Here is a 10,285-nt window from a genome sequence, read left to right as displayed (position 1 = left end):
CCAAAGTTCTCTAATGACCCAAACCTATAAAAGATGTGAGTTCTAAACATGGATTTGCTTCTAATTGTTTTTTTATCTTTGCCAAGAATAAAATATCTTTTGCTAGTTTTTCTCCTTTTAAAAAACTGCTGCTTTAGATTCTGTTTTTTTGGAAGGAAGAATGAATATTAGTATATTTTAGCCATTTCTTTTATGGTGTCTGCAGTGTTTTTCAATACACAGGTTGTTCCCAGGTTTATCCAATAGTTTTCTTTTGCCAGGGATGGGTTGTATGTTTGGGTTTACTTCTTATAAAGGCAGTGGCTCTTTTGTTGGTTGTAAAGTATTACAATAATGAAATTTTTTAAAGTATTACAGAAATGGTTTATAATTTGCTTCTATAAAAAACTGTAATAAGAATTGTAATGCATTCTGCTGCCATATATAAATAAAATCCTGTTACTTTTAACATTTATTTTGATTTTTAGAGTTTATATTTTGGTAATTTCCTCTGGAAAAAAATTAATTAGTTGGAAGTAGAGATACTTTTAGAGGCCATATACTAGCCATAATATCTATACTGAAGTGGCATCACAAGTAATAGGAAGTGGCAGTGGCCTTAGAAGGTGAAATAAAGGAAACATATATTAAAGCTCAGAAAGACAAATTATTTAGAGTGACAAGTGAGAAATTTTGCTGCAAGTCTGAAACATAAAAACCATTATTACTGTTTTATCAATAAAGAGAAAAGTATTAAATGTAATTTGGATATTTTCAAATTCAGAAAACAGTGCTATAAATTTGAATATATGATGAATTGGACGTCAACTAGTAGTATCATACCTCATAAAAGATAGTACTTTACATTTCCCATTACTTTCTTCAAAGCTTCAACTGGCTCTGTTAAGAAAGATCTTTTTTAAAGTGAAAAGCAGATAGGTTTAAGTTCAGATTGGATTCACCCCTGCCCTCAGATGAGGATTAACAAATAAAATTAAGCAATTTAAATAGCAGAGATGTTTATGTGTAAAATTATAATGGAACTTTTTAGAAATTAGCTTCTATCATTTCTTTCTAGGACAGTCATTCTTAGCTATGCCTTTGAGTTTAAAGTATCCACTTTCAAGGTTTTTACCTGTTGCATTAGTAAGTAAATTCTCTGTAAGTTAGGATGATATGTGGATAGTATTACTTGTGTTGAATTTTGCATTATAACCGGGATGCATCATGACTGTTTCTACTTACACATTTTTTTGAATCTCTGGAGCAGCTCTTTAACAACTTTTAATATACATGTATGTTCTCTGGGGCCCTTGTTGAGATATAGATTATGATTCAGCAGGTTTGGGAGACTATGAGAGTCTACATTTCTGAAATGTTCTCCAGGGATGCCTGTGCTGCTGGTCCATGGACTACATTTTGAGTAGCAAGGCTGTAAGAGACAAGCGTCCTTATAGCTCTGTTGGGTGTAAAAGTCATGTACTCGCTGTGTCTCAATAGGCCGTTTGCTCTTAAAAAAAATCAAAACTAAGTCTGGGTTTGTGTTTTTTTAAGATTAACTGTTAACACTCATGTCTTTTCTTTTTTAAAATAGCCAAACAACGAATTGCTCATAAACCTCATTCCAAACCAAAAACTTCAAATATTTTTGAAGCAAATTTTGCAAATGAAGTAAAATCTGAGAATTTGCTTGCTGATAAGGAACTGTGGGCTCGACTTGAAGAACTAGAGAGACAAGAAGAATTGCTGGGTGAACTTGATAGGTATCTAATAATAAATAAATTTTCCAAAATAAATTTGTTTTTATGCAGAAAGGTATAATAAATTATCAATAATCTTTCCCCCCCAAATAAATATTAATTCTCTAGAGTACTTTTTTAGGACTGTGTCCTTATGTACATTCTCATGCATGTGCATGTACACGCTTAAGATAAACATCTCCATTTTCTTCTTTTAAGAGTTGACCTATATTTTGTATAATGAAGTAATTATAACAGTCGATTTTTAATAATTATGGATGCATTAAATATTAAATTTAATGAAGTATTTTTATGCTGTACTCCAAGATGTTTTATCTTTGACTTTTTAAAAAGAAAAGTTTGGGGCTGAGGCTGTAGCTCAGTGGCAGAGCACTTGCCTAGCATGTGTGAGGAACTGGCTTCAATCCTCAGCACAACATAAAAATAAACAAATAAAATAAAGGCATTGTGTCCATCTACAACTACTAAAAAATTAAAACAGTTTGCTTTGAATTTTAACTTGAAATTATTAAGTGTTTATCCTTGCCTTCCATTTGCAAACTTTTTTGTTTATTGAATAGGCAGTTTGTAATCTGATCAGGTAGTTTTATGTATGAGAAACTTTACTAAACTGCTATTTGTAATACACATTAGCACTTACTTAGAATTCTCAAAATGCTAAATGAAGTCTGCTACTACCGAAGTTCCTATACTATTTTGCTTAAATGATGTACCATATGCAGTAATTCTGTGAAAAATAAGACAAGAAACACAAAAGATTTTGCCCCTAACATTTCACCTATAAATTCTTAGGTCTTTTTGATTAACTGGTACTATTTCACTTTTTAAAACCAGTATTGGATCTTCTGATTTTCTTAGTCATGATTCTCTTTCTATTTTTGCATGATGTTATTTCAGTTCTATTGCATTTTTGGTTTTGTTATTTTTATAAGGTCCTCAACTCCTTTATAGAATGAAGCATGATAAGTGTATATTCATTTGTATAAATGTAAGTATATTCATGTGCATATGTATATGTATTTTCTCTCTTAAAATTACAATAATACATTTTTGTATTATTTTAAAATATCTTGAGGATAGAAAAAGAAAATAAAGACACAATTATGTGGCATTAACTTCTACTTTAATAGAAATACATATTCTTTGAATTTCTTGTTGTACTATTGATATTTATATTTTTGGCCAAAATTCAAAGATAAAGTTAAACTTTATATTCTACTTATGTGTGAAAAGTACAATGTACAGAAATGGCATAGAAACTAATTTTTTTTAATTCACATAAAAATATTTTTATCCTTTTTTTAACCTAGAATTCTAGTTTAAAAAAATACTTTATTCAAAATCTTGTAACCCAGGACTGGGGTTCTGGCTCAGTGGTAGAGTACTCGCCTAGCACGTGCAAGGCACTGGGTTCAATCCTCAGCACCACATAAAAATAAATAAATAAAATAAAGGTATTGTATCCAACTACAACTAAAAAATAAATATTTAAAGAAAAAAATCTTGTAACCCACTGAAATAAGATGAAAATTCGAATAGGTAAAATTCTAGTGTTTTTGTTTTATTAATATTCTCTTTTTCTATTACTAGTAAGCCTGATGCTGTGATTGCAAATGGAGAAGACACAACCTCTTCTGAAGAGGAGAAGGAAGATCAAAACACAAATGTGAATGTGATACATCAAGAAACAAACTCCCTTACTCCCAGCAGTTATCATAAGGATGTTACACATTCAGAACAATTCAATGGACAAGTGAATAGTCAGTTGAACTGTTCAGTAAATGGTTCAAGTTCTTGTCACAGTAATGAAGAATATGATGAAGACAACAGTGATGATGGTTATAATGAAAATGACCATAATGCTTTAGGGATTGGAGATAATTCTGTACCAACAATATATTTTTCTCATACTGTTGAACCTAAGAGGGTTTGTATTTTTTTAACTTTACTAATTTTTCATTTAATTTGAACATTAAATACCATCTATGATATTTTTTAAGAGAAAAGTAACAGTGATGAATATTGATACTGCCAAATAGGAAAATCATCTTTGCCTCTTAATCTGACCAATGTATCTTAAAAGAAAAAAAGGGGGGGGGGATATTCTAATTAGTTAGCTAGTATTGGTCCATAGTTCAGAGAAGCCACAATGTAATTTGAGCTGGGATCTGGAAGGGAGTCATATTTAAATTGAAGCTACGGTGGCTCCACCTGTCCTTACTACAGAGAGTTTTCTTAAGAACTCTGTAGTTAATTATATTGTGGGCATTTTGGTATGTTTAGTATGTTGGGAGGGACTATATTAGTTTAATTTTGTATTATGTCAGGTTTTTGTTTTCTGTGTCAGCATGGACAAAAAGGAAAAATTTAGGAGAAAGTCAATTCTTCCTTTTCTAACAAATATAAACATCTGTATATGATGTGTTTAGAATATGGGCATTTAAGAGCTGGGGATGATTGTAGAGATCTTTTAATCCAGGTTTTCAGATTTATCTTTTGTATCAAAAGCCTTTTTATTTCTTCCATAATTTTTGTAGAATTTCAGTATTTAAAATAGATCAAAGCAGGCTGACTTTGGTTGAAGGAAGCATGGGATACCTTAAGTATACCTCTGCCCTCTCTGTGCCCATGTAGTGTATAATGTACCTCCAGGAATTCATCTTTCTAATTCAGGAAATCTTCAGGTCTACAAGACATAGAGATGGTAATAAATCAAATGTGCCTTTGACCCATGGTACTTGCATGCCTGTAAAAAAATCTTGCAAAAAGTCTTTCCTACTATAGTTATAATATGCTTGACATGTAGTTTTCCTTTTCAGAGTTCAGAATTATGGTTCATTGTTAAGTGCCTGTGATGAATAACCATACTTCATACATTTTAGGTTTCTTAAGTTATCCTTGTTCTAATAGGAAGTGAAATAATTATATATATGTGTGTGTCTGTGTGTGTGCGTGCGCATGATTTACACACATATACACACATATTCTAATACATCAAACTAAAGGGATCATTGGTATTCTTTGGGAAAATTTGACAGGAATGATTAGCTAGAAAAAAGTTTTGTGATGCTTTTAAGTTTTCTTATTTCCATTTAGATGAAACAGGAAGAATAAATAATATTTGTAGGAATGTTATGGGAAAGAACAGTTACTAACATAGAAAATGTGGCCTTAATGCTAAGTATTATAATCCTGAACGGGATTAGTTTTTAGTGTTCAGACCTTCAGTTTCTAAAATTAAAAATGTTTAAAAATTTTTGGAATACTTAAACATTATCTGATATTACTTTATGGCTTAAATGTTATAGTCTTACTGAATTTTTCTTTTGGTTAATTGTGCCTTTGTTTTGAAATGTATGATTTAAGTCTAAAACTTATACCAAAGTAATGGAGTGAGGTGAAGTGAAGTTTAAGATAAATCTAGCATTTAGTTTAAATGTTTTTTGCTTTCTATATAATAATAAAGACACGACTACAATAAGTCACTAAAGAAAATATAATTTTTAGCATTATAGAAATATGATAAGGACTTCTTTACCCTACCTGATAATGCATATTATTTCAGTACTGAAGAATTTTAGCTCTATCTCTTTTAACTATTACTTCTTTAATTATAGAATTTATATTTTATTTTGGTCCTTGATTTAATTTCCCCAGAGATTTTTAATTTTTTTGTTGTGAAATTTTTAGGTTCGAATAAATACTGGAAAAAATACTACTTTAAAATTCAGTGAAAAGAAAGAAGAAGCCAAACGTAAACGAAAGAACAACGCTGGAAGTGGTCATTCTGCTCAAGAGCTGCCTACAATCAGGACTCCTGCTGACATTTACAGGTGAGTAATATCTGTCACAGACTGTAGTGTAATCTGCAGATTCCTTTTTTTCTAACTGGACTTGTATAGGAAAAGATTGTTTGTAATCCAGAAGATTCTGAAAAATTAAGTGTTCTGATGAAGTTAGCTTAGCATTTGAAAAGCGCCACTGCAACAGCCCAGTCCAAAGCAGTTGGAACGTTGTATGGTTATTTTTTCATTTTCTTTTCTTTACTAGTGCCTTTGAAACATTCCCAACTGGTCTAGGCAAAAAGTCTTTCATCTTAAGTTTACAAATGAAAGCTAATACTTAAAATGGGCTAGGATAATACTTTCTTTCCTACTATAGTTATAATATGCTTGACATGTAGTTTTCCTTTTCAGAGCAAAAATTAATTATACTGTTTCAGTTTTTTGTTGTGGTGTTTGTTGAAAAAGTTATCATTTGAAACTGCTTAACTATTTTTGACATGTTTGTAAAATGGTGAAAATTGCCAAATGTCTTATTAGTGGGTATAAAACTACATAGAATTTTTGCAGATCACCTAGATGTTATCACCTACAATATGTTTATAATTAACATGCTATATTTTGTTAGACAAAAAAGTCATGTCTTCCAAAAATATGTTATTTAAGGCTGTGATATTACTTTGAATGTAAATATTTTAGATGGAAACTTTCCAACAAAAAGTTTCAGATTAATTTTGAGATTTTAAAAATTTCTTGTAAAGTTACTTTGTTTTATGATTTAAGGTGTGTGTATTTTTTCAATATAGAGTCTTTGTTGATGTTGTGAACGGAGAATATGTTCCTCGTAAATCTATCCTGAAGTCTCGAAGCAGAGAAAATAGTGTTTGTAGTGATACCAGTGAAAGCAGTGCTGCTGAATTTGATGATAGGCGGGGAGTTTTGAGGAGTATTAGCTGTGAAGAAGCCACTTGTAGTGACACCAGTGAAAGCATTTTAGAAGAAGACCCACAACAAGAAAATCATCAAAAGAAACTTTTGCCATTATCAGGAACATCTGAGGTGTGTATCTCTATTTCTATAGTATCTTTGCAATTTTTACTATTTAGTTGGAAAAGTTATAGGATCTAATTAGTCTTAGATTTGTACTTTTTGGATAATAATTTGTTAAAAATAGTCACTAGCAAACACAATTGTGGTATTAGAATAGTTCAAAAATTTGTTTTAGTGAAATACCTGTTTTGAAGTTTTATTTTGGTACAGTGGCAATTTAAAAATATCTGAAGTGGCCCATGTGGTATAACTTTTAGATAGAAAATCATTTAGCAGTTTATATTAAATAAATTACCAGTGGACCAGACTATAGTCATTTTCTGTTAGCTTGAGTAGAAGTGCCTTGGTGCTTTGATGAAGGCACCAAGTGCCTTGGTGGAGTTGAAGAAAAATGTAAATAATTTTTCTATGTTTTGGCCTGTTCCAGTGAAACAAAACTTGACTGGTTATGGGATCATTTTCCAATCTGATGGAACCATCAGAACAATTGGGGCACACTCATGTTTTGCCCACCATGTTGCATACAGTTATGTAGAAGTGGAAGACAGGTTGAGAATACTGAAATAAGAATTCCTATCAATGAAATAATATGGTATAGTTTCCATTGTACCCAGATTTGATATTTTTATTCTTGTTTTGATGGGTACTTAAAGCTTTCAATTTATAAAGTATTTAGGAAGACTGGAAAACTCATACCTGTACCAAACCAATGTGCACATTTATATATACATCAGATACATGTAAAAATATATTTATATATAAGTTTATTTGTAAAAATGTCATTGCTTATACTCTGTGGTTCTGCTTGTACCAAATATGCTAAAAGGTAATTGTGGATAGAGATTGTTAGCATTTAGAGGACCATACATAAAACTAGATTGGTCTCCTCTTCCCCTAGTAGAATGATCTTATGTGACCCAGAAAATATCTTATTTAATAGTCTGCGATAATGACTGTTAGCCAATAAAAGCTTGAAAATTTGATTTTTGTAAGAACTTTAAAGTATCATAGTATAACTAGAGTTAGAATATGGAACTTATTTTCACCCTATGAGCTTTGTATTTTATATTGAACTATTATAATAGCTGTTATAATGCTGTTTTATGTTAAAAAATAAATTTTTTAACATCAAAATGAATAGTTCGTGATTATAGCAATAGTTTTAAAAATCATTCTCAGTATCTTTTAAATACCAAACGATTGGGTCTTTCAGAAGTGTTTTAAAGATGATATGAAGAGTGTGCTCAGCATAATAAAATGGAGTTTCTAGAAAAGTAAGCTTTGGACTGTTTTTAAGAGCTATACTCCCCAAATATTTTGGGAAGAAGGTAGCATTTCTTGTTTAAGTGGTGGAGTAGGGTGGAGGGTCGTGGCTTTTCAACTGTTGGCTTAACTAAGTTTGAACATTTGATAGACAAAGAGAAGCAAAATATGTATGAAAGTTTACATATCAAATTTTAGTTTGTACTTAAGTTTTTAGAAAATGTAATGAGAGAGGTTTAAAATACCAGAGATCTTAAAAACAATTCCTGGGGCTAGGGTTGTGGCTCAGTGGTAGAGCGCTTGCCTAGCATATGTGAGGCACTGGATTTGATCCTCAGCACCACATAAAAATAAATAAATAAAATAAATGTCTATCAACAATTAAAAAAACATTTTTTTAAAAAACCCTCCTAATTTCTGTTTCTAAATTTAATTGCATTAAAATTATAAAGCCTATAGTTAATCACAATAGTGTTAACAGTTTCGTTTTTCAGATTCCACTGATCTCTTAAATAAAATTAAACAGGATGCAGTAAAATACTCAAATAATCATATAACCACTAAAGAGATGTCAGTACTGTTGAAAATAAGATATTGGCTAGCGGGCAGCATGGCCTCCAGAGATCATGTACCAACTGATGCACCGGAGTCTGCATTTGACACCCTAGTATCTTTTTTAATTTAAATACATATTGTTTCACAGTTAGATCTAGACATAATAGAATGTGTAAAAGCTTAGGGCCCCTTTATTTATCATTTTTGTTTTTTCCCAGACAAAATAGGCATTTTGCATATTGTTTCTTGCATGTGTACTATAAAAATTATATTTTGGTGGTGTAAGTAGGAAAAATTTAATGGTACTCAGTTTCTCTCTGAACAATTTATATTCTGATGTTAAAATATTATATTTCCCAAAATCTTGTGAATTTACTTTTAGTGAGAATAAATGTCTAATTGGTGAATAAAGTAAAGATTTTATGGCATCTTATTTATAGGTTTATTACCATGAATCTGACTTTTTGTCTTCTAGGCTTTTTCTGGAACTGTAATAGAAAAAGAATTTTTATCCTCTTTAACACCACACCCAGCCATTGCTCATCCTGTACTACCCACCATTCCGGAACGAAAGGAAATTCTGTCAGAAGTATCAGAAGAACCTGCAAAAAGGGTTTCAAAGTTCAAAGCTGCCAGATTGCAACAGAAAAACTAGGAAATGGGAGTTTACATCCTAAAACCTAGTTGTGCATTTTTAGAATGTATAAGCAAAATATGTTACATGTAGTTTGAAATAAGGTGTTTTGAGTTAGTTTGGTAGCAAGTTCTCTTATCAGTGATATTACAAAAATCATAGTAAATGTTTGAATACATTAATATTCAGCTTGTTTTGTTAATTCTCTGACTACTAAGTTGGCCTTACAATTTTGAATTATTTTTCAAAGAACACAGTTCATATGCATTGCTTTTGTGTTTTAAACTAAATACAAGCAGTTTTGTACCAGCTGTGATGTTGTGTGTACCATATGGACCATTTAAAAGAATCTTTTAAGATATCAAATAGATTCAACAATTATATTACTTGCTTTTGCATTTTAAAGGCACTTTAAAAAAAATCTACTTCCCTTATAGGTTTTGTAAGCTAGGTGGCTATTTAAAAGAAAGAAAGAAAGAAAAACAAACAAACAAAAACCTCTTCCCTTTGAATGTCATACTGTAATCTTTAAAACAGAAAGCTACATGTACCCCATGGGAAAGTTTCTTTGACTGGAAGAATGATATTTTGTAAAGTATTTCTTTTCAAGTAAAAATTTTATGAAACTTGGTCTCTAAAATGTTGCGAACTTTATGATTTAGAACTGAATATGGAAATGTCTTTGATTCATATGTGTATATACCACACAACAGATTCTTGAATTCTTATAATTCCATAGGAACTACTTCTCCCCCTTCTGTATAGTTTTCACTGGGATTACCTTTGGGAGAGAAGGAAAGTTTGTCTAGATGCTTTAAAAAAAAAATGAATGAATGAATGAATTTTTCAAATAAAATTTTCTTATGTTTTAATCTTTCCAACATTTTCATTCTTTAAGCCTACTTTACTACTAGTAAATAACTAGATAACATATTTACTTTGTTACTTTGTAGTAAAATTCCTTAAAGATAAATTTAGTCAAACATTGAAAATTATACTGCAAGTGTTAATAATTAGCTTGATGCATGCTAAAATGTAGCTTTTAAAAAGCATTCTGCATTAGTACTAAAATAAGCCATCAATGCCAGTCCACCCTCTATTCATGGCTAAATATTTAAGGGTTATTTATAGCTTCTTTAATGAATTCTTGCTTAAACAAAGTGCAATTATGTCCTAGAAAAGTAGAAGCTATTTGTAACTAGAACAGCACAACTGTAAAAAGTTTTATGAATATGTATTTTAATGATAAAGGGGTGAGCTTG

General features: G+C 30.7%; 1 protein-coding gene across 1 annotated transcript in view; it reads left to right on the top strand.

Annotated features, from left to right (window-relative positions):
• Positions 1-9,895, top strand: part of Uri1 (URI1 prefoldin like chaperone) — a 64,866-nt gene extending 54,971 nt beyond the window's left edge. Inside the window, exons 7-11 of the mRNA XM_015497080.2 lie at positions 1,574-1,742; positions 3,330-3,666; positions 5,430-5,572; positions 6,328-6,580; positions 8,865-9,895. Of these exons, the coding sequence (XP_015352566.1) occupies positions 1,574-1,742; positions 3,330-3,666; positions 5,430-5,572; positions 6,328-6,580; positions 8,865-9,044 (1,082 nt within the window). The 3' untranslated portion in view covers positions 9,045-9,895. The remainder of the gene's footprint in view (positions 1-1,573; positions 1,743-3,329; positions 3,667-5,429; positions 5,573-6,327; positions 6,581-8,864) is intronic.
• The last annotated feature ends 390 nt before the right edge of the window (positions 9,896-10,285 follow it).

This window comes from Marmota marmota, unplaced genomic scaffold (assembly GCF_001458135.2).
Source record: "Marmota marmota marmota unplaced genomic scaffold, marMar, whole genome shotgun sequence".
Lineage (NCBI taxonomy): Eukaryota > Metazoa > Chordata > Mammalia > Rodentia > Sciuridae > Marmota > Marmota marmota.
This window is presented reverse-complemented; position numbering and strand designations above follow the sequence as displayed.